Source organism: Phalacrocorax carbo, chromosome 14 (assembly GCF_963921805.1).
Source record: "Phalacrocorax carbo chromosome 14, bPhaCar2.1, whole genome shotgun sequence".
NCBI classification, from domain to species: domain Eukaryota; kingdom Metazoa; phylum Chordata; class Aves; order Suliformes; family Phalacrocoracidae; genus Phalacrocorax; species Phalacrocorax carbo.
In genome coordinates, this window is record NC_087526.1 from 8754380 (window position 1) to 8777486 (window position 23107).

Genomic DNA, 23107 nt, shown 5'->3' on the forward strand with positions numbered 1-23107 from the left:
CGCGCGTCCGGGGTCCCTCAGTGCGGCGGGGGTTCAGCGCGGCGGCTGGTCCCCCCCCCGTCCCCCGCCGCCGTGGTGCGCTCCGCCCCGGTGTAAACAGGCCGGTCATGGGGGAGGCGGCGCCGTGCGGCGAGAGCCCGCGGGGCTCACCTAGGGCGAGCCGCGTGCGGCGGCGTCGGGATGAGAGCGGGGCCGCGCGCCCTGACGTAACCCCTTATGTAACGGTGGGGACGGTCGGTGCATCCGGGGAGGGGAGGAACGGTGCATCGCGGGGCTGTGCTCGGTGCACCGGGAGGGGGGGCATTCCCCGGGGGCTGTGCAGCGGCGGTAGCCGCGCGGTGCAAAGGGGGTCGGTGCACCGGGGATGTGCAACCGCACCGGGAAGGGCGGACTTGGGGCCGATCTGAGAGCCCCGGTGGCATCAGGGGGACCCTCCTGGACGCTGCACTTACCCTGCCAGGACGGTCTGACCCTGCTCCCGCGGCTCACCGGGAGGTTTGCAGCTGGAAGTTCCCTGGGAAAGTCGCTGAGATCCTGGGGGGCATCACCCCCCTGCCCTGGGGCCCGGGGTAGGCAGGCACTGGTGCAGCCGGGGGTTTTGGTGGCTGGCGTGGGGCAGCGTGGTGCCCGCTGGGTGCCCTTGGCTCGGATCACCCAGATGGGGTGCAGTGACTGTGGTACACCGAGACCCTGAGGGACAGTGGGGGCCAGGTGGGAGCCCCTGGGGCTGCAGTGTGACCCCCTGGCATGGCCACGTTCCCTGTGACATGGGTCCTGGCTCCCCGCGGGGCTGGTTTGGCTGGGGGTGGGCACCTGGCAGCCCCCAGGATAGGGGCTTCGCGTGCAACCGTGCCGCTCCCTGTGAGCTGCTGGAGGGAACAGCAATCAAACCCCCTAACAGTTTTTTTTGCAGCCTCTTCTCCCCACATTTTCCTGCCCCCCTATATGGGTGGTGTTAGCGGTAGGTACTCTGTGGACAGTCAAAGAGAGCATCTGCAGAGCCAGTTTACAGAAGAGATCAAAGAATTACTGGTTTCTTGACTCACGTCTGAAGTATGTGCCATTGTGGTCACACAGCCTGCAGCAACTCTGGGCTGTATCGCGCTGGTCCCCTCCTGGGGCGGATGGAGACCCCCAGAGCCACCAGCACCCAGGGCCTAGTGTGCAGGGTTGGTGATGGCTCCCACAGCAGGGCTGACCCTCTACGGCATGGTGGCACAGCCCATGCTGCAGCTCCTGCAAGTGGTTTTAACTCAATTTGTTCTTAAATGGAGCCACTTCACCTCCTGGCTGGGGGCTGAGGGGGCCATGCCGCAGCCCTGTGCTCCTGGTGTGTCTCAGCAGCTGGCGCAGTGCGTGCTGGCGGCAGGGACAATGGCGGCAGCATGACTCGCTGTATTCACATGGCCTCTGCTTTTTGTACCAGCATTGAGTGGCTTCTTGTGCGTCCTGCCCACGCAGGGAGGTCACCGCGTGCCCACACATGTGCCCACCTGGGCTACATGGTGACCTTGAGGCACCGTGACGTGATGCAGGCAGGGGCTGAATCCGCTCCTGGTGCCATGCTGCTCTTCTGCCCGCTGCTGCATCCCCCACAGTGGTGACCTCCCCCTGCTCCGCACTGTCTGCCTGGTATCTGCCTCAGATCGTGCCAGTGCAGCTGGAGGTTTGCTCCAGTGTTGTTGTGGTCAGCTGGAGACCGCACAGCTCCCATGGGCAGCTGGGAACAGACCCCCAGGCTTAGCCCTTCTGGGCAGTTCTCCCCACAGAGCTGTTAGGGTCTCTTGTGGCCCAGAAAATATGGCCAGCACATCCCTCACCCAGCAGCAGCCACAAGCAGCCCTTGCTGGCCTGTCTGTGCCCACAGCTGCCTGTGGGAAAGCCATCTCCTGCCCATGGCAGCTTGGCATTGCTTTAGGGCCAGGAGAAAGCATAAGCAATGGAGCCATTTCTGGAAAAGCCCTGTCCCACTGAATAGGATAAAGCTGACAGTGCTGGAGGAACTGCAGCAGAGTGACTGCCTTCCCATGGGATGCTCCTGCTGGCAGCGCTGGGCCGCAGTGCCCCTGCGTGGGGACAGCCCAAGCTGCTGGCAGAGCTCGTCCCGCCCACGGACCATATTTACCCCATCCCAGGGTGGGGAGCTGGGCACCCTCGAGGTGCCCTGTCTGGTCTGGGTGCGAGTCCCCAGGGAGGGACTGGGGGCATCTGGGCAGAGTGGCAGTGCTGTGTGACGTTAGCTGCCATTAACTCCCACTTGCTTTCACGGGAGCTTGGTACACACAGTCGTCCCCCTCCTCGCCGAACCAGCTTTTCACTCATGTAGTCAAGAAAACTTTTCTATTACTGCACATTTCTCTTACCCAGGTGCTTAATTACCATTGTCCCAGGGAAATGTCAGTGTGACTCAGAGGCAGTTTCCCATTAGAAAGCGACAGATGAATATTAATTAAACTTGCTGGTGGGTGGGCTTGCTCGTAGCTCCTTTCCTGGGGGGCCCTGTCACCCCCCCATGCCTGCCCAGACTGTGACCGGCCCTGTGGAGGACCCTCTCACCCAGCTCAGCACATCTGCAGGAACCTTATTACAAATTACTTTTCTCTCTGTGCCTGCAGGGTTTGCTCCATCCCCAGAAGTGCATCTACCTTTGGTGCAATAGCCCTGCACAGGGAGGCAGCTGCACCCCAGACCATTGGGTTCCAGAGGGGTGCTGCAAGCAGGTCTGTTTTTGGGGTGGGGAGTTGTCGGCAGCCGTGGCCACGCTGCTCCCTTCCATGCTCCATGTCCTCAGGCAGGCACCAGCCTTTGGGGTGATGCTCTTGCTCTCACCCAGAGACATGGCTCCTGGACAGAGCCATTTGCCTGCATAATGGGCAGGTTGAGCCAGGGAGGCTGGGCTTTAGGGATGGACTTTATGGTTTGGGAGGTCTATTTGATGGAAATAATGGGTTTGGTGTAAGAAATGCTCCTCCCCACTGTGTCTGTGTTGCCTGCAAGACTGCTAGTCCCAACAGCAAGGGACGCCCACAGCCCCTGGTCGAGGGTGTCTGTGGTGGTTTGTCGTTGCATTTTGTTCTTCACGGCTTTGTTCTGTGCCGGCACAGCCCAGCACACTGTAGCGAAGGGGGGGCCGTGGCTGCCCTCTGCCCATGCAACCCACAGGGCCCACGCTCTGTCTTCCCTCACCGCAGCACTGCCACCTCCTGGCATGGGTCCCACAGGGGATATCTCCTCCGTTGGCCCTGGGGAGGTGCAGGATGCTCTGCCCTTGCCTTGCCGCCCTCGGCACCCCTCTGCCCCGGTGCCCTGCTCCCTTGGTCCCTCTGTGCTGGTACAGCCCCAGCCTGCGTAAGCTAAAAATCCACCTCCAGGAAAACGTCATGGGGTGCCATGCGCTTTCTGGGGAGCAGAGCCTGGCACCCCAAACACAGGTGCTAGTGGAGGTGGCCACAAGCCCTGGGGAGAGGGAACCATGGTCAGCTGATGCAGGCTGCACTGCTCGCCCAGCTGTGGCTGCTGGATGCCCAGTGGAGCGTCCCGGCCATATTGATGGCCCCCACGTCCCTCACCGGCATCAGGAGGGCTGAGCAGGGGGCACCGGGTCCAGCAGCTGCTGTTCGAGCCGGGGAGAAAGGCAGGTTGCTGGGAAACATCCCTCTTGAGCTCTGGTAAAAATAGCTCCATCTCGAAGGCGAGAGGATGGGCTGCGCTGCCGGTGGCGCGTGGGATGCGCTTGCACCCGCCAGAGCTGCAGGGGACGGGACAGGCTGGCCTGGCCCCGTGGGGTCTGTGCCCTGGACCCCCCAGCCCCGTGCCTCTGTCAGGGCATGGTGTAGGGGGGTGGTGATTTGTGGGCTGGGGGGGGGTGCACTGGCATTGCTCAGCGCTGCCCTCCTTCACCCCCAAATCAGGCTTGGAAAAGTGTGAACGGGAATCAGGGCTAAGTGGAAAGATGGAGGGGTCTCCATCCCCCCCACCCTGCTCCCCCTGCCACTTTGGCTCATCTCCTTGGGTTTGCCCTCAGGAGTGTAGGAGGGGAAGCCTGGTGGGTCCAAGCCCCAACGGTGCGGAGGTGGGGGGCTTCCCTGCAAGGGCTTTGCTGCCCAACTGCAGCTGCGCTGTGTGGGTCGGGGTGGAGGGGGGCAGCCTTTCCTAGGGCGTGAAGACCCTCTTGCCCTTCCCAGTGGCTTCAGACATGCTCTCTCCTCTCCTTGGCATTGCCATGAGGATGGTGCCTCTCCCCAGCCAGGGAAGCGGGGTGTGGGGTCAGGGCTTCACCCCCTCCTCCTTCTTGGGCAGGATTTGGATTTGGTGCCCAGGGAGGCTTCACACCCCTGGCAGCCAAACTCCTCTAGCATGCAGCTGGAGGGGGGGCAACAGACCCTATCCCCCATCCCCTGCCACCTCCTGTGTTTGGGGCACATATTTTTGCCCTGAGGACCAAGGCTGGGCCCGACAGGGGTCTCTGAGGGATGCAACCGATGGCAGTGTAGCAGCAGGACACGCACCCTGTCCCCAGGCCCTGGCACAGCGGGAGAGCCTGCTCGGGAGGTGGTGAGGATGCTGCGGGGCTGATTATTCACAGCTTACCTCGCCCCGATTGGCTCCGCGGCGCCGAATGCAGCCGGGCCCCGCTGCAGGAGGAGACTCCGTGGCCATAAAAGCGGGGCGGGAGCCAGCGGGCGGTGAGTCCGGTGGGCACCCCGGGCACCGCTGCAGGGCCACCAGCCAGCGTGGCCTTGCCACCGCCACTGATGACCGGCTCAGCCTGACGCCCGCAGAAGAACACCCACGACCCGTCCTGACTTGTTGAAGTGGGTGCTCGGCAGGACAATAAGCAGCGGCAGGTAGGGCTGCCAGGGTCACCGTCCTGCTCCCGTCGCGTGGGCACAGCTGGGGTATCATTCCTGCTCACCAAAGAGTGACTCTGTTTAAAAGCAGCCCCAAGCAGCGGTGCCGAGAGTGGGTCATGGTTGGGCTTCTTGCGTTATTTTGAGGGGCTCCTGCAGGTGCTGGCCGCAGGTGCTCCTCTCATCCCTCAAGTGCTTTTATAGGCTGCGAACTGCTGTCCAGAGTTTTGCTGGGGTTCGTTTTGATGCCGATGCCACATCTGCCACCCTTGCTGTGGGGGCAACCCAGAGCTTGTGCGGGCAAAGGGAGTGGGAGGAGAGGATGGGGGGAGGTTTTTGCCTCCACCACTTGGCTCAAGCAGCAGCGGCGGCTGCAGCGCTGGGTTTTGATGTGATTCTTTTCCAAAAGTCATGAGCTTTTTTGAGAAGCCTTGTCCTAAAGATGTTTCCAGGTCATCTTTAAAGGCGAGAAAAGGAATGGCTGGAAGGTGATTCCTTTTCTCCACCAGAAATCTCTGCAGGGTCCTAACCTGCCTGAGTTAGACTTGTGTAGGAGGAGAGACCTGCTCAGCCTGGGAGAGCTATTCACATCCCACACTAGAAATAATTACAGGTTAATTGTAATGGGGGGATTGGTCTCTGTGCCACCTGGCACACACAGTCCTGATTCCCCATCCCTCCTTGGGCTGCCAAGTCTGTAACCAGCCCCAAGGGTGCATGGATGCAGCTCGGGGCTTTTCCACACATGAGCAAAGCCTCGGCACCGAAAACTCGAATGGAATGGGACTGGGAGGAGCGGACCCCAGCAGATGCCTGACACAGGTAGGACATGCTGAGGGTATCTGTGGCGGCTGGCACCCACTGCTGGCAATGCCAGATGCTGCCATGATCCTGTCGTGTTCTGCAGGAGGGATGTCTCCAGAGCCTCAGGGCTCCTCCAGGTAACATAGGATTGAGCTCTAACTCTGCTTTTCTTCCTCCTCCTTTTTTGTGCTGCTTCTTTTTACTTTTGTCCAAAGCCTTTTGTTTTTCTCCCCTTTTCCTGCCCCAGCTTTGCCAGTCCTTCCTCACCCCTGCAGCATGAGTGTGCAGAGCAGTGCAGGGGCATTCATGGCACCGCCTGGACAAGGTACGCTTGCATGGGATGTCCCAGGGTGCCTGGGCACAGAGGATCCTTGGCCCCACTGTGCCCTGGAGAGCTGCAGCTCCTCTGAGTGCCGTCATGTCTCTGATTCTTCGGCTGCCACAGCACAGGGCTGCCGACAGCGGAGGAGCACGGCAGGGGCAAGGGAGGGGAAGTGGCTGGGTAAAAGGTTCCCAGTGGGAAGTAGCTAGCGGTTGTTCTTGGGACCTTCATTCCCCTTGGTGCTGCAGCTGGCACCTATCTGCATGGCTGGTGAGTCCCCGCTCATTGGTGCTGTCTTGGTGGTGGTGAGGCAGTAAGGGACCATCACTGTGCTTCAGTGGCAAAGGCTGGCTGAAGTCCTGCTGTGCCCCTGCCCATCCTGGGCATCTGCCTGCCCTGCTGCCCACTGCTCTGCCAGGGCAAGTTGGGGCGAGGCACTTAAGACTACACAGAGCAGGTGCGTGTGCAGCCGAGGAATGCAGACAGCTTGACACACGATGGTGCAGATAATTCAAATTACATTTTAATCTAGCATGAATTAATACTGTGGCATTAACATTTCTTCGTCAGTACCAATTACAGTACATTAGCAGATACTGCTGGAGAATACAAAAGTCTCTAATATGCGTCATTAATGTGTAACAGATCCCTCTGGGTCATGCCTTTCCACCGCAGATAAAAGCAGCCAAGGAGGCAAAGGGGTGCTTGCTGCCAGTGCACCCCTTTGGGGTGGGAGCTTTTGCTCCCAGTGCCGCCGTGTTCCCTGTGGCACTGCGGTCTGGTGGCACTACAGCTGGGGCCAGGCACTGCCGCCAGCGCAGCCCCTCTCCCAGCCATTGCACGATGTGTTCAGACCTCCCTGGCCTCATCCGCCGAGGTGAGAGGCTCTGGCATGGTTCCCGGCAGGCTGAAGGATGGTGATCACGGCTCACAGGTAGGCTTGCATCTTTTTCTCCCTCCTTCTTAGTGCACCAGCAGAGCAGAAGCAGCAGGTGGGAGGGAGGGGAGCTGGGGCTGCCCAGGCACGGGGTACAGCACCTGGGGTGAGTCTGTACCAGGTGAAGGCATCCCCCTGTCCCTTTTCTGCCAGCAGCTCCAGTCGTGGTCCTTTTCTTCCCCAAGGCCAAGGGGGAGAGCCGGTGATTCATCCCCTCCATGCCACGCAAACACGGCAATTGCAATATTGCAGAGAAACTCAATTCTAAAAGGAAAAAAGGGCTTTTCTTTCCAATGGTATGGAAGGAGTGGTGGAGGAGATGATGGGATGGGATTGTTGTCCTGGCCCTGAGGACCTCGGTGGCCCCGGGGTCCTGACTGCAGCTCAGGGATTCTGCCAAGGCCAGGGCAGGGGATCGCATTCTGTGGCATCCCCACAGGTGGTCACTCCTGTCCTCTTCCTGCCCTGGGACCCAGGAGCAGCTCCTGGAGGTGAGTCACAGGCATGGACACAGATCCTGGTGCACATCCCCAGCAGCAGCCGTGCAGGTGGAGGGGGTAGGTGCCCCACACTAAGGGTGCCAATGGGGCAGTGATGGGCTCCTTGGGGCTGGTGCGGTGAAGGTGATGGGCTCTATGCTGTCTCACCCTCCCCAGGCAGTGGCTGCAGGGTAAGATGGCGCGGCAGGTGCTGGCACTGGCGCTCTGCCTCTCCCTGGCCGCGGTGGCATCTGCTGACTGCGCAACCCAATGCTCCCTCTGCGCGGCCCAGACCCACAGCGCTGAGAGCAGTGCCTGGCCCCTGGTGAGTACTGGCCCCATGCAGCTGTTATCCAGCGGGGGTGGGGGGTGAGTGTGGGGGGTGTCACAGCAGCAGGGGTGTCACATGCCAGTGCACGGTCAGCAGACCTGGGTGCTGCCAGCATGGTGGTAATGGGCACCCTAGGGTGCTGGGAATGTGCAAGCTTTGGCTCCACACTGAGCTTTGCAGCATGGTGGGTGCAGACCTCTGGGCTTGGGGTACCCTCTGAGTAGGGTGGGAGGAAGGTGGGGGGAGCCACCCCATGCAGCAGAGTGATGCCAGTGGGTGCCCCTGGGCCGCTGTCTTGCAGATGTGCCTGTGGGAGTGCCAGGGCTCCTCACTACCCAGCCCTGTGTGGGAGACATGCAGGAAGGCGCTGGCACTCCTGGCCCCGCTGGTGGCCCTGGCCGAGGGGACAGACCCAGCCCCTCAAGAGGTGGAGGACGAGGCAGAACCGGAGCAGGAACTGGGTCCCAGGGAGCTGCCGCTGGCACCAGCCAAGCGCTACGGCGGCTTCATGAAGAAGATGTCCAAGGGAAAGCTGCTCTCCCTGCTGCGTGAGAATGCCCACAGCAAGGGTGGCCTCAGCAAGAAATTTGGGGTCTTCAGCCGCAAGCCTTGGGAGCGGGCAGCCCCTGAGGACTACCCGGGGCCAGGGCTAGTGGGTGATGGGGGCGAGGAGCCCACGAGCGCTGGGGTTGAGGGGCAGGAGCTGGCAGAGCTGCACAAGCGTTACGGCGGCTTCATGCGCCGGATCCGGCCCAAGCTCAAGTGGGACAATCAGAAGCGCTACGGGGGCTTCCTGAGGCGGCAGTTCAAGGTGACCACACGGTCGGACGAGGACCCCAGTGCCTACTCAGGAGAGGTCTCAGACCTATAGAGCCAGGCATGGGATAGGCAGCACCACAGTCCCCACACTGCCAGCCCAGACTGTGCCATCACACCCCCGGCCCCATCCCCTGCCCAGGCTGGTGTGGCCAGCATCATCCCTGCCTCATTCCCCCAGCAGACCATGGGTCCCCCTCCCCACCTGACCCTCTCTGGTTCACCTGCCCATCCTTTAGGGACCCTGTGCATCAAGAGGACAGTGCCACACCTCTGGCTGCAGGTCCTACCCCTGGGCTCCCTGGGGCAAATTGAGGAGGGGTCATGCATCCTCCACCCTCCTGCAGCTGCAGAAGTGCAGCAGGGTCTGGAAACCGTCACAGCTGATATAAGGGGCAATGGCCTCTGAGCACCGGGAAGGATGAGCCGGGACAGGATGATGTGCTGGGAGACAGCTCAAGCAGCCAGCACAGCCTTGGGAGAGGCAGCTGGGCAGAGCTTGCACTGCAGCACCATCACCAGGGCAGGCAGCTGGCTGAGCACAATCCCAACTCCCCAAGCCACTCGCCATGTTCCAGCACCTGCCTGGTCCCCCCGGGCTTCCCCTTCCTGAGAATGACCCCCAGAGGCAGGGTCAGACCTACCTCCCAGCCCCTGCTCCCTCTGCAACCAATAAAAGGCAGATGCCAACAAAGCCAAAGCTGTGCCGGGTGCTGAGGGTCAGCTTTGTCCGTGGCCCTGGGCTTTTTGGGGCAGATCAAGACTTTGGCATGAGGGGCCTACACACCCCAAGCCGGGGCATGGGGGGGGCCAGCCAGCTGGCCATGGGTGCCCAGGGCTGGGGTGCCAGGGGTGCTGGCTGCAAGACCTGCAGGTAGCAGCAGTGGTACCCTCCCCACGTCATGGGTGCCAAAGGGGCTGTGGGACCCCACACCCCCCATTGCTGCCATCTCTGAAGCTGTGCCCCCAGGGGAGGCACTGCCCCCCGCAGCCAAGCAAGGGCAAGGCACTGATGCTCTGCCCAGCCCAGGTGCATGCAGGGTGCTAGCAGGGCACCTCCCACAGCATGGCAGCATGGGGCTGCCCACTCCCCCCAGCAGCACCCGGGGGAGGCTCCCTTGAGAATCCCAGCAGCTGCCCCAGATGGGAAGGGGCAGCTGTGCTGAGGGCAGTGGCCAAGCTGACCCCTTCCCATTCACATTGAGGATGGCATGACCCCACCGGCAGCAGCTCAGTGCTGAGAAAGCCCAGCCTGGGCAACAAATTCCCTTTTGAACTTCATAGCCCCACTCTCCGCATTACTCGTCACCATGGAAAGCCTCATGCCACAGTTCCCAGCCCCGGCGAGACCCAGCTCGTGTACCAGACACAGCCGAGCCACCAGTTCGGGGGGGGGGGGGGGGCGGTGTCACTGCAGAGCACTGGCACGCTCAGCTCACCTGTGGTACAGGCTGCAGCTAGCACCCAGCCTGCCTGCACCCGTTTGGGCACCCCAGTTCCAGCTCACCTCCCATAGAAGGGGGCACCTGAAGATGCAGCCAGGCTGCATGGGGAGAACCAGCCAGACCCTGGTCTATTCTCCCCTCATTCATGCTGCCCAGAGAGACCATTGCCATAGCCCCCATCCTGGCCTCAACCTCCTCCTGCTGCTGCCACCATCTTCCTCACCTTCCTCCCTCCCTCTGCAGTGCACTGCAGGGCTGTGCAGGATGAGGCCCCCCCACCTTGCTGCAGTACATGCTGACCCCCACCACGTACCCGCAGGACGGATGATGAGGTGATGACCCTAAGCACAGGGACATGCTGATGTGCAGGAGCAGCACAAGACTTTTCACTTTTATTATAAAAATATCTTGCAAGCAAAAAGCAAAAAAAAAAGTAGTCTGTACAATCACAACGTTCTCAAAGCATTGCCAGGCCCCCCTCCAGGCCTCCCCGCCAGCAGCTGGGGGGCGGGGAGGGAGGGCCAGCCCCATACGTGCCCACTACTGTAAGGCCACCGACATGCTGCAGGAGCCACGGCAGGGTCGTGGCCTCCTGCGGTGTCCCAGGGAGGGGGCACATGGAAGACACTTGTCCCCAGGGAAGGGCTGGGGGGAGCCTGCCTGGCCCCCACAGCAGAAATTGGGGGGGGGGGGGGTGGGTGTGTCATGTAAGTCTCTTTCAAACTCTGCAGGGTTAGGGGTCTTTACTGAGGCGTCACCCTTAATTTTGCACATCTTATTCTAGTGTTAAGTACACAGCAGTACACCCACGTACAACACAAAACATTGGGGTTTAGCTCTAAATTAACAGTTACATGTCAAACAGTCAAAACATGTTACACAGTACCTGCGGGGAGCTCCTGGGGGGGGCCAGGCTGGTGGTGGCACCTGCAGCCTGGCCGGCATGGAGCTGCACGCTTTGTACAAGCCTAGGGCAGCACTGGTGGGTCCTGGTGCAGGGCAAGGCTGTGCGGAGGAGGAAGAGGAGGAGGATGCTCAGTGCTGGGGAGCTTTTCTGGAGCCTCCCTGGGCAGTAGGAGGGGGGAAAGCCCACAGCAGGGAGGGGCTCAGCTCGCCAGCCTTCCCAGCCTCATTGGCCTTGGTGCGAGACTGAGGGCCCGCCGAAGGGACACTTGGGAAGAGAGAGGCAGACACTTAGGTCCTTCCTTTAAAGCCAGTTTGTTTTCCAGGCGCTGGCAGCAGACACCCCCAGAAGGCAGCACAGGGGCTCCAGCCAGTCCCTGCAGTGTCTGGGCAGCTGTGGGAAGCTGTGCAAGCCTGGCCGGGCAGCAGCATCCCCATGGGAGCCGGTGTGGAGGCACTGTCCCAATCCCCTCAGCCCAGCTGGCGCTTCCCGAGGAGCCACTGCTCCACTGGCTTAACCCACTTGTGGGAAAACCCAGTGCATTGAGGCTGAGTGGCCAATGTGGCTACAGGGGGATCCTGAAGGGATGGAGTCAGCAGACCCAGCACAAAGGTGCCTCCAGAAATCAGGTCTCTGGATGGGAGCTGACCCCCACAGTAACATGGGCTGCATTTCCACCCAAAAACACGGGTATTGCAGCATATCTTCACATCACTCTCAGTGCTTCCAAGAAAATCCTCCCGGGGAGGAGCAGGGCAGCTCCCCGTGGGGTGGAGGGTCCTGACAGCCACTGCAGCCCTGCTCACTTCTGTGTGACCTGGACACTGGCGTACTCAGAGCCGGCCTCCTCAGGGCGTGGGGCTGGCCGCTTGGGCGCCTTGCTGAGGTGCACCATGTCCAGGTCGGCATAGGTGAGGTCATCACTGGCGGGTGCCTGGCTCGTCTGTATGCAGGCATACTCTGACTGCTGGCTCATCTCCACCATCCGGCGGATGGTCTTCCTCTCCTTCTCAAAGTTCAAGTCCGCATAGGTCAGGTTGTTGGGGTCAGAATCCTGTGCGAGACACCAAGAGTTTCTCCTCTGGGAGGATGAGTAAGGAGCCACCCGTGCCCACCCCACGCACCAACCCAAAACCCCACAACAAAGTTAATCCTGCCGCAGCTTGACCTGGGGCAGTTAAGTCTCTGCTTGTACAGGGGAAACGATGCCAGCAGCCAGCTGGGACAATCCTGCGGCAGCACTTTACCCCACACTATATCTTCAAATGGCCAGCCACAGCTGCCACTGACAGGCTTCAGAGCCACCACTGAGATTCAAGAGCCACCGCTGCAGCTGCCCCATCCCCCTGTCCTGGAAGGGATGGGCAGGGGCCAGCCTGCCCAGTGATACTCATGTGGGAGCTGGCAGAGGCTGAATGAGATGGACAGATTGCTGCTGATCGCAACTTTACTCGTAGCTGCGTCACCAAGTGCCAATATAACTCCACAAACAGCCTGCCTGGCTATTGCACAGCTGGTTCTCCAGGCAGCACTATCCCAGACTTTTCTGGGAGAAGGAGGAGGAGGAGAGAGGACAAAGGCAGAAAAGATGCTGGAAAGCGGCTACCCCATTCCTCGGGCAGCCTCTCTTCCCTCTCCAGCCACAGCGTGGAGACACTGAGATGTTTTACAGGGGAACCACCACCCTCCACTGGAGACACAAAGATGTTTCACACAGGAACCACCACCCTCCACTCACACATCTGGTGCTCTCCCTCCCCAGGTCTCAGGGTCAAAGCAACAAACCTGGGTAGGGCCCTCACTGCTCTTCTCTGGCTCGTGTAACCTGAAAGAGGGAACAAAACAAGTCAGATCAAGTGCCCTGTTGCCTCTTCCTTAGTGATGGAGCAGCTGTTCAGATGCAATACAAGGTCCCTGCAGCAGGATGAATCCTCACCAAGCAAGCATTTGCTCACATGCTGGTCCAGCTACATCTCTGCAGGCTCGAAACCTGGCTCCCACCCACTTGTTCAGCCTCACCAAAAGTCAAATGTTTAAGTGTGAGATCATGGTGGGGGCAGAACCCCAACCAGGGAGATCAACAGAGCCTGCACTCCTGCCTTCCCACAACAAGCTTTTGTGGATCCAGCTCCATTCCGATCCCAAGGGACCCTGTTTGCAGGTTGGAGGTGACCAGCTCAGAGTGCCCGTGGATTACTCTGACTAGAGGAGATCGGCACTTACCTAGCAGATGGTGAGCTTTTACCTGTTGGAAGAAAAATAGTTAAGGAAAGATATAGTTCAGGAAACAACAGAACCCCCACCCCCATTTCACCAAGCACGTGAGCCCCCATGCAGAGACTGCTGCAAGAGCAGATATACATCTTTTCCCAGAGGGAAGTAGCTGCAGTTTTCTGGAGTTTCACTCCATTTACTGCGGAATTGCTCCTAGCAGAGGGCAGGAGGTGCAGGGGCGTGTCAGATGTTTTGGGTACAAGGAATAACAAGCATGGTTGACCCTGCTCCTGGCAGGTACTGGTAGGTGGTGGTACCAGGCAGAGGCTTCCCTGCAGCCTGCAGACATGGTCAGCTCTGCTCCATCCTCCCCTTTGGGCAGGAGTTGCAGCCGCACAGCCATGAGTTCAGCACCCAAGCACTGATGCTCAAGAAAGAAGGAGAAGGGGTCAGGAGCTTCCCTGCCATGCACTTGGTTTCCTTACCCTTGCTCTGCTTTGCCCAGATGAGGTAAAGAATTGCAGCCACCAACAGTGCCAGCACAGTACAGACCACTCCCACCACGATATAGATGTGGGGCAAATTGTCTGAAACATCAATGAAAAAGGTTACCACAGGCCTGAAAATGCCGGTACTGAGTCCCTGCAGCCTTAGAGCTGGGGTTGGCCTGGTGATGCCTGAAGCACCAAGGACAACAGGTCAGTACATGCCAGCATCACACACCCACAGCCATCCAAGATGAAGATTTTGTGTCCTTGAAGCAGATTCTGGTGGGACTTCAACCTTTCTCAGGGAGATGAAATCCTAAAGCTTCCCCAGCAGGGACCACATCCCAGCAGCTCTCACAGACCATTACCTGGTAGGGCCATATTGCTCAGTCCCTCCCTGGTTGGGTCAGCAATCCACAGAGTAGCCGTCTCATTGATGGGGTCCTGGGCATCGTGCACCACCCGGCAGGTGAACACAGACCCGTTTTTCTCCTCCGTTGCATTGACCTCCACTGGGCCTGAACTCAGCTCAAACAAGCCCTGGGGAGTCTCCACCAGCTGGAGGATCTTCTCCACCTTCATCTCCATCCTGTTTTCCAGCCAGGTGATGTTCACACCTTTCGGGTAAAACTCCTTCACGTGGCAGGTGAAGTTCACGGTCTTGTTCACCTCAACGGGACTTGGTGGGTCAGCGACCACACGGACACTGGGAGGGACTGGGAAGAGAAGCAGCTCCTGGTGCCTGGCGTCCCCCGGCTATGCTGCCTGCAGGGTGCCCTGTCCCCGCCCCAGGACCCACAGCCCCACAGGAGCTGGGCACCCCAAGCACTGGTCACCACCCAGCCCTCACCTCGCAGGGCTTCTCTAAGCTCGTAAATCCCCCTCAGCGGGGCCGTCAGCGTGGGGTGCTGCACCTCGCAGGCAACCTGTGAGTTGACGTCGTCCTTCCGCAGCGTGAGCGTCACGGTGCTGGACATGTTGTAGGAGGGTTTCATCTGCTCAGGGGTGATGTGGGGCTGCTGAGCTGAGACTGGGGCCTCATCCTTGAGCCATCTCACACTGATGTCTTGGGGGAAGAACCCTCCGGCTGTGCAGGTGACAGACACCGATTGCCCTGGCCTCGCTCTGTGGCTGGGCCCGGACACAACCAGGTGGGTGGGTTTGGCTGCAGGGAGAAGCGTGGGGTCGTCAGACCAGACACTGCCAACCCCACCCGGCTCCAGGGCTGCAGGGAGCGGGGTTTCCCACAGGGACATAGATGTCCCTGGGGACCACCCACAGGATCCTCTGCTGGAGCTGCCCCCCAGCCCCTTCCCCATCCCCACTCGCCCTGAATGGAGCCCACCAGGCTGGGCTGGGCTGGGCTGTGCCAGGGGCTGTTCCCAGCAGAGCTGGTTCCCACCAGGAGCTGCTCTGGGAGCCCCACTCACCTTGCACGGACACCTCTGTGCCCTTTTCAGGTCGAAGCACCTCAACACCACGCACCGATTTGCGGAACCTCACACAGTAATAGGTGCCGGTGTCCTCAAGGCGAACATCCCTGATGAGGATGCTGAAGTCTGTGTTGGATTCACTCACCACCCTTGTCACGCGGGGGAAGGAGCCCTTCTGATCATAGACTGTCTTGTTCCCACTGCCCCAGCCCTTCAGCCACGCCACGGGAGCAGCGTAACTGCTGTTGGATACGGTGCAGGTGAGGTTGAGTGTCTCCCCCGCTATCACCACCACCTTGTCCTGGGGCTGGTGCACCTCAGAGTCCTGACCTGCCTGGGCGTCCGCACCTGGGGAAAAAACAGAGCGAGCCTCATCTGGCACCGCATACCTGGCCCGGCTCTCCGCCCGCCCTCGCTGGCTGCAGGACAGCCTGAGCATACAGCTCTGGTTAGCCGGTACCACAGGCAACAGGGCTGTGCCAGCACCGGGGAGCCCAGGGGAGAGGCTGTGGTTACAGCAGCAGGCACACATCGCTGCCCGTAGGTCTCGGCAGCAGAGCTGACCAGAGCTTTGCTAGACGACCATGTGTCATGCTCTGTACAGCTAAAACATTGAGCAAGGCCCAGCTGCCTGTGCCTGCCAGCACACTGTGCTGCCTCCCATGGCCGCTTCGCTTTGTCAGTCAGGAGAAAACAAGGGCACAAAATGCCAGACACTCCAAAAAGCAAGCTTCCCTTGCAGCTGCAGATGCAATACAGTATTTTCTGCATTGAGTCTCTCCTACGTCTGCATTGAATCCAAGCCCTGATTCATTCCAGCAGAGCGCAGCCATTAGCCAAAGCTGCTGCCAGTCAGACAGACACCATTCCTGCTTGTCACCGACAGAGGAGAGCAGTCCCCTTCAAAGCATCTCAGAAAAGAGGCTCCCTAATCCAGCTGAAGGTGTTGCACCTTGCCACACAAACAGAAAGATGCCACCCCGAGTGCCCCCTCACCTATGCACGCATGGGTGCCTAAACACCTTTCCTCATGCAAGGTCAGTCAGAATCTCCCAAAGTCTTCAGGAAAATCACAGGGGCTCCGCTCTCCTTGCGGGCAGGCAATAACAAAATCCACCTTAGACAGATCTGCAGCCAGAGCCAGGAGGTTCTGAGCTCGCTGTTGTGCAGGCATGAGGCACCAGGAACCAGCTGGCTCAGCCCCATGGAAACCTGCGATGCTACCGCTCCCTAAAAACAGCTACAGCAGCAGAGACAGCCACCCCGTAGCCTACACGGCTCCTCAGGGGGTTAATTTTGGCAACACTTGCCATGCCAATATAGTTATTGCGACTGACTTGAATAAGATTTCAATACAGGTCATTGTTTAAAGCAATGCGGGAGAACCACTTAAATCCACGTGCTGATAACAGGGGCCAGGTACTGCTGAGTGCTGCAATCCCAGAGCTGGCCAGTGGCACACAGAACCGGTGTCATGGTCATGCAGAGACCACAGTGTTTGAGCAGGTAACTTGTGCTGCAGCTGAGTGGCGTTGGGAGCACAGGGACCAGCCTTGCTGGATGGAGGGCTGCAGCTGCACCCAACATCATTTGCATCAGAAAAACCCAGGGCAGCAAGAACACTGCCCTTGGTACCCATGCAGCCTCCCCCAGGATGGGAAGAAAATACCTTGGCTGGACACTCCTGGGAGGACCTGCTGTAGGATGAGCTTCTCTGGCCCCTCCAGGCCACAGCTGGCTCCCACAGAGCCTGGGGAAGATTTCTGGCAGCTGTTAATCCCTTCTGACTTCCAGCAGTATTCGATGTACCCATAGATGCTCTCACTGCCTGTGCAATTACTCAGTCTTGATCAGAGTTACCAGGAGCACAGTTTCTCCAGATTCCCTAAGTTAAAGGCTTCTTACCAGGGCATTCATCTGCTGCATCCCCAGCACAGGCTGATGCTCAGGGCTGAAAACTTCAGCCCCTGCTGTTTCCCTTCAAAGCCACATCAAGGCTAACACAGCAGCAGCACTCACAGAGACAAGTTTGTCCCAGAAGACAAGCACAGAAGGACAGAAGCCTGGTTTGTGTCATGTTCAAGTGGGTCATTCAGGCTGAGCCTCGGTCTTCTGCCTGAGCAGCAGCAGACTGGGCTCCTGCAAGATGAGCCCGTGTTTCTCAGGCAACAGCCGAATCCAGGGGAGCAGCCCCAGAGCAGAGCCCCTGCCCTCAGTGGGGGCTGATGCACCCCCTGTGCAGAGCACAGTGGTGGCGCAGGACAGGCACAGCCAGCTCCGCTGCTGCAGCATCTCCTGAGCTTCTTCACTGCCAGCTTCCCCCAGACCTTTCGCAAGAGGTGGTTGAGAAATGTGTAGAGGAAGTTTGAAAGCACAGAAGCACCATCCGCCTCTTGCCAAGCCCCCACATGACACAGGCAGGGGACCAGGCTTCTCTGGGCACAGGGACCAGCACCCCTAACCACCCACCACACAGACCCCCCCCAGGCCCCTTTGCACGCCCAGGGTGGCCACGCTGCCAATCGCTTGCTCCACTAAGGTGGTCAGACAGAGCCCGCGCTGCCTCACGGCTCGTTAGGAGGTGGCACTGCAACACAGCAAGGGCTGTGAGAAGCAGGGGGCCAGGCACCAAGCCCCCTCCCCATCGCAGGGCCTCTGCACCCCATGATGAACATCTGGCTTACTGCTCCCCTCTGCAATCCTGCATAAAAGAGACTTTTGCAGGGTGGTGACCCCCTACATCCCCTCGAGGGTCCCCCACTCCAAGGAGAGCTGCCCTGCTCAGAGGGGCCAGTGCCAACGCACACACCCGAGCCCAGCCCATCTCCCCACAAGCCACACACCATGCCAGAGGGGAGAGCGCCTGGGAAAGGATTTGGGGTCCCGGAGCTGACACCAACACCGGACCGTGGTCAGGGTGAGTGGCACAAGCATTGCTCAGCCCTGAAGCGCATCTCTTGGTTGCACTGATGAGGTCTCAGAGCAACATCTGCAAAAGCACTAGGCAGTTAAACTGAGCATGGCTGGGTTGTAGCTCACCGCAGCCTCGGCACAAGGCTCCTGCTTTCCTAGGCTCACAGGGATATACCTTTGCAGGCAGCAGGGCTGCCTGAGAGCCCACACTTACAGCAGAGCTGCAGATAGTCTGTGTGCATCTCACACCGCTGAGCCCACGTCACCTCCTTGCCAGGTAGCAGCACATGAGCACCCTGCCTGCTCCCTGCACCGAGGGGTTTGCAGGCAGGGTGTGCACTGCTGTCCAGTGACAGGCTGCCGGAGGTGCTGCTACAGCAGGGCCGCCACAGTGCAGGGCTTTTCTGGCAGTGCTGCTGCTCCCACAGCAGCCCCAAGAGCAGCCAGGGAACAAAGGGCTTTGTGCTGCTGACAGTGCTGCCTGCCAGGAGGCTTTACTGGCAGCTCTCAGTCTCTCAGGTCATTGCAGAAAACACTGCGTGGCTCTAGGTAGTCTCTCGGATAGGACTCATGTTGCTTTCGGGTATTTTTCCATGTGTTCTGTTGTAAGCCACCATGCTACTTTAAAGACTTTCACACACAGCTCTGCTCAGCCAAGTGCTCTTCAGATCACCCCATTCAGGGTTTGCAGGAGATCTATCATACATGAGCTTGAACCATGATATGGCTACGTTAAGCCCACGCCACCTTAACTAGACCTGCTCACACCTCTCAGCCGAGGAGCACGAGTTCCCTTCAGACTGCCCAACTTCTCCACCTGCCTCATCTGCACCCAATGCCCCCACGTCAGGACCAGCCTGAACATCCACGTGCTCCAAAACACCTTCAAACTCGAGCAGTGGCATGCAGAGCTATGCCCCAGCCCCCCATGGGAAAACACAAAGGGGAAGTTGATAGAAAACCCCAGAATACGCAAGTTAGAAAATGCAAAGTTTCCAATGAATCTCCTTTCCTCCTTTCCCCTTGAACGCAGTTTCTCCTTGCACCCAGCAGAATGTCTCTCCTCCTTCCCCTTTCTGGGTGCTTGCCCTGAAGAGCAGCAGGGCCAGAAGCCCAGCTGAGCCCCCCCCCAGCAGCTATTTCACAGCAGCGTGTGTGAGCCCTGTATGCTCACAACATGCTTGCACCTCAGGGGCAGGATGCAGGGGGTCTTCGTGCTGCAAACACACAGGGGGCACAGCAATTTCCCACCACAAGCACCAGTTCACCACAAACCTGCTTCCCATCTGCACATTCAGTGCCATCCGATGATGCTATTCTCCTAGACTTCGATTTCAAACAGCCTAGAGTCAGAGGGCAATCCTTTCATCACCTAGATCAAGGGAAGTTTAGGTTCTCTGACCCTGTAATCTGTTCTATCCTACACTCCAGAATTAGCAGAGGGTTTTAGAGCCCTGAAAATCACCACCTGACAGTTCCCAAGTAGGTGGGAGCACCCTTGCAATGTGGACCCAGAGCACTTCCAGCCTGGAGAAGAGGCACAAGCACAGGTGTCATGCTGTGCCTGGTCTGGCAGAGCCTCTCTCCCTTTATTCAGTTTAATTTGAGAGCAAGATAATCCCCGGATCTCCTGATGCAGTGCAAGTTTTCCATCTTGGTGACACATTTTTTTTCTATATTCCACCTTTTGAAGTATCTGATACCAAAGAGATTGCAAGAGGCCAGGGTTTAATTCAGGAGAGGCTGCTTGGATGCTTCCTGATAAAAATAGATTTTTTTTTTCCCCCCCTTCTGAAGGAGCTGGGTAAGGAGCTCTGGGATGGCAAGGGAAGGGCTGCATGCTCCAGAAGCAACATGCAGCTGGTCACTGGCATTCAGAGCCCCCCAGTCACTTGCTGAAGGAACAGGCCCACGGGCAAGAGAAGCCTCAGAATAATCCTTCTGGAATTTCACCTGCAGTGGGGCTGCCCACAGGGGAAACTAACAGGTGCTGCCTATAAAAGGGCCTGGAATCTGCTGTTTGGAGGGAAGACAAGAAGGGAGGTAGCTATTGAGCTCTATGCAGATCCCAGAGCGGCTTGGGGACAGTTATAGTAAAGGCTATATTTTACATGCGTGACATCAGAGGAAGCCTCGGATCACACGCAGCCATCATTTGTGAGCTTCCCTCCTACAGCATTAGCAGAAATTTAGCTTGAAAGCCAGAGCCCCACAACGCAACACATTTCCTCTTTAGAGGAGGCTCCACGAAGTGCAGCTGAAACCCTCCATCAAGAAACGCCTGCACAAAAGGGTACTGCATGGCACAGATTTTGCAATGGGGCTTTGCAATCTGGCTTCCCAGCATCCTGCTCCTCTTTGCCCTATAGGAAGATCTCCTGCAGGGCCTTCCCTTTTCCCCTTTGCTTCTACAGAAGTGCTGTCAGAGCAGCCACCCTCCAGCAGCAGGAGAGTTCAGGCTTAGTTTGAGCCATGGCCCAAGAGGGTTCACCGCAGGGGGAAAAAAAAAAAAAAAACAACCAAAAAAATCTGCATGCTTGCATGTGAAATCAGGGATGCAAGCCACCTTGCAACCCAGGGCTTTCTGCCCCAGGATGGTTCTTTTCCTATGGCTGGCTTAGAAAAATGGGGTTCTTACGCCAAGGCCATGTTTAATTAAACTCAGAAGCTTTGCTCAAGCCATTCTTTCGTTGCAGGAAATAACAGTTCGCTGAGAAGCTGCACTCGTCGCCAAAGCCTTCTTGGCTTTCAGCAGCCCCGAGTTTTCAGCTTGGGGCCAACACTTCTCAGTTGTGATCAGGCAACTCAAAGCAAGAAGTGTTGTGCTGAAAGCATTTGCTTTCTGCTCAAGTTTGCACTCAACTTTCTGCCCAAGTAAAGCTTAGATGGTAAATATTTCCGATGGGCCTGGGAGAACATGGGTTTTCCCCACATGGGACAGTGTTTCACCTGCATGGGAACTGGGCTGGGCTATTTGTAGTGGCATCTGGCTCGAAGGTACGAAATTTGGACAGAGCAGGCAAAAAGCTCAGCAGCAAGATGCTCTTGAACGTGCACTACTATTGCCCCAGGAGGTTTGCACAAAAAGCCCCGTCCCTCCCCGGAGGCGCAGACAGCGCTGGGCAGGAGGGAGAGCGATTCCTTAGCAATATCACCAGAGATGAACAGCACTGACATGAAACATCCTAGAAAGAAAACATCCTTGAAAGCAGCAGCCACCACAGGTCTTCGTTCCTGGTGGGTCAAGGAACTTCCCGCTGCTAGCGAGAGAAGGGAAACAGCCAGGGAGCAGTGCAGTCTGATCATCCCTTCTCATGCTGCATCCCCAAGCTTTTATAAGGGACTGGCGGAGCCACAAGCCCCAGGGAGGGCTGGGGCACCCAGGGGGCCAGCAGCCAGAGCCCAAGGTGACCCAGGGCCAGTGCTTGCAGCAGGGCTGGGTGGCACAAGGTACCTGGGAAGACTGTGCAATCCCACCACTTTGGTGCTCAACAGTTGTGTAGAGCAGCAACAACTGCATGCTGTCAGGGGTAAAGCAGAAGGTAGCAAGAAAAACAAGTTCCCAGCAGAGGAGCCAGGCTGCCCTCACCAGAGCCTCCCCTTGTCCGCTCTACCATCCTCCCCATCTCCAGGCAGCCTCCGAGTGGGAATTTCAGCTGCTTGCAGAGATTTGCCTCTCACATAGCTGGCAGGGGGAGCAAATAGGTGGGAACAACATGCCGCTTCATGTCCCTGCATAATTCCCTCGTCTTGCTGGAAATGGGAATGTCTGCCTTGAAGTTTGGCTCTAGAGGAGCAGCCGAGCGAGGGCCCTGCGGGAGCTCCCCTGCTCCCCTCTGTCATCGCCGCGCTCTAGGTCATCTCATAGAAAGGTCAAACCAAACGTGCGCAGGGAGACAGCATCATGTCGCGTACAGGCGGTGTGCGGCAGAGGGGCAGCAGAGGGGAGAGACAAGGATGGAGGGCAAACGCGGGGGGGGGGGAAGGCAAAACACAAGAGAACAGCGGGATGGCAGAAGCAGGAGAGGCGGTCGCAGGTCGGAGCCATGGCTTACCTGGCCAGCCGTGCAGGGAGAGCAGCACCAGGCAGGTCAGCGGCCAGGCAGCACGGCCGGGGCTGCGGGGAAGCGGCTCCATCGTCGGCTCTGTCTGGGAAGCAGAGATAGAGTGGCTTCAGAGCGCGGCTCTGGCTTTGGGCTTTGCTTTTGCCCCTTTTTTTTTTTTACTTAAAAAAAAAAAAAAGCAGAATTGCAGCTGGAGAAGGAGAAGGAAATCGCTCTTCTCAGCCCCAAAATGAGGAAGGAGGGCTGGGCTCCCGCCTACCCCCGGCCGCGGGCGGAGAGCGGAGAGGCGCGGCCCCGCCGCCGCCCGCGGGCACTGACCTGGCCGGGCCCCGGGCTCGGGCTCCGCCGCCGGGGCCCCGGGCGGGCGCGTGCCCCGGTACCGAGCCGCGCCGCGCCTGCCTCCGCGCCGCCTCCGTTGCCTTGGCACCGGGGCGGGATGGGGCCGGCCCCGGCTCGGAGAGCTCCCCCGCCCCGAGCAGCCCCGGTTTAAGGCCGCTTCGCTGGCGGCGGGGGCAAAGGCAGCACCGCCTGGCCCGGAGCAAACTTGCTTTTGTAAGGTCACCTCGGTGCGCCCAGCGTGCTGCTGCCTTAAGGTGGGCTGAGGAAGACCCCCGGGGCCGGTCCCGGGACCCCTGGGCAGGGCTGTGAGTTGCTCCGGGGGTCGAAGGGGTGCCCGGCTCCCTGGGGCGAGCAAGAAGGACCCACGGCAGGCAGGGCGCCGGGCCGGGTCGGAGGAAGCAGCTGGCGCAGAGGAAAGATGGTTCAGTGGCCCCAGTGCTGCACAGAGGGTGGCTGGGGTCTCCCCACTTGCTACAGGCTTCCTGCACCAGGACCAGAACGGCCAACCACTTTGGCATGGCCGCAGCACGCAGACCAGTACCCCTGCACTGGAATTGGGTGGGGAAAACTCAAGAGTGCCAGGGGAGGGCACACAGCCTTGGGGCTCCTGAACATGCAGGGCATTTTGTGATTTCCAGGGGACTGTGCAGGGCCAGCAGCTGAGCTGTGACAGCCCGTGGCAGAGGCACAAGCAGTATTCTGCTGGTGCCATGTGGACAGGCCAGCTCAGCCCATGGGGGTCAGACAGAACAAGGAAGGGACTCTGGT

General features: G+C 59.1%; 2 protein-coding genes across 3 annotated transcripts; one reads left to right on the top strand and one right to left on the bottom strand.

Moving 5' to 3' along the window:
- The first annotated feature begins 75 nt into the window (after positions 1 to 75).
- PDYN (prodynorphin) lies at positions 76 to 9233 on the top strand. 2 transcript variants are annotated; one of them, XM_064465485.1, is made up of 3 exons: positions 76 to 7470; positions 7570 to 7717; positions 8025 to 9233. In XM_064465485.1, the coding sequence occupies exons 1-3, from the start codon at positions 7418 to 7420 to the stop codon at positions 8592 to 8594; spliced, it is 771 nt and encodes a 256-aa protein (XP_064321555.1). In that variant the 5' UTR covers positions 76 to 7417; the 3' UTR covers positions 8595 to 9233. The 2 variants fall into 2 exon arrangements, with proteins under 2 accessions (XP_064321555.1, XP_064321556.1); XM_064465486.1 differs by having other exon boundaries at positions 76 to 7404.
- A 1115-nt stretch (positions 9234 to 10348) lies between these two features.
- LOC104049971 (tyrosine-protein phosphatase non-receptor type substrate 1-like) lies at positions 10349 to 22534 on the bottom strand. Its single transcript, XM_064465487.1, has 9 exons — positions 22319 to 22534; positions 21992 to 22085; positions 15021 to 15371; positions 14441 to 14755; positions 13959 to 14306; positions 13588 to 13689; positions 13112 to 13133; positions 12674 to 12713; positions 10349 to 11942 (listed from the first exon to the last, which is right to left on the bottom strand). The coding sequence occupies exons 2-9, from the start codon at positions 22071 to 22073 to the stop codon at positions 11691 to 11693; spliced, it is 1512 nt and encodes a 503-aa protein (XP_064321557.1). The 5' UTR covers positions 22074 to 22085; positions 22319 to 22534; the 3' UTR covers positions 10349 to 11690.
- Positions 22535 to 23107: the final 573 nt, after the last annotated feature.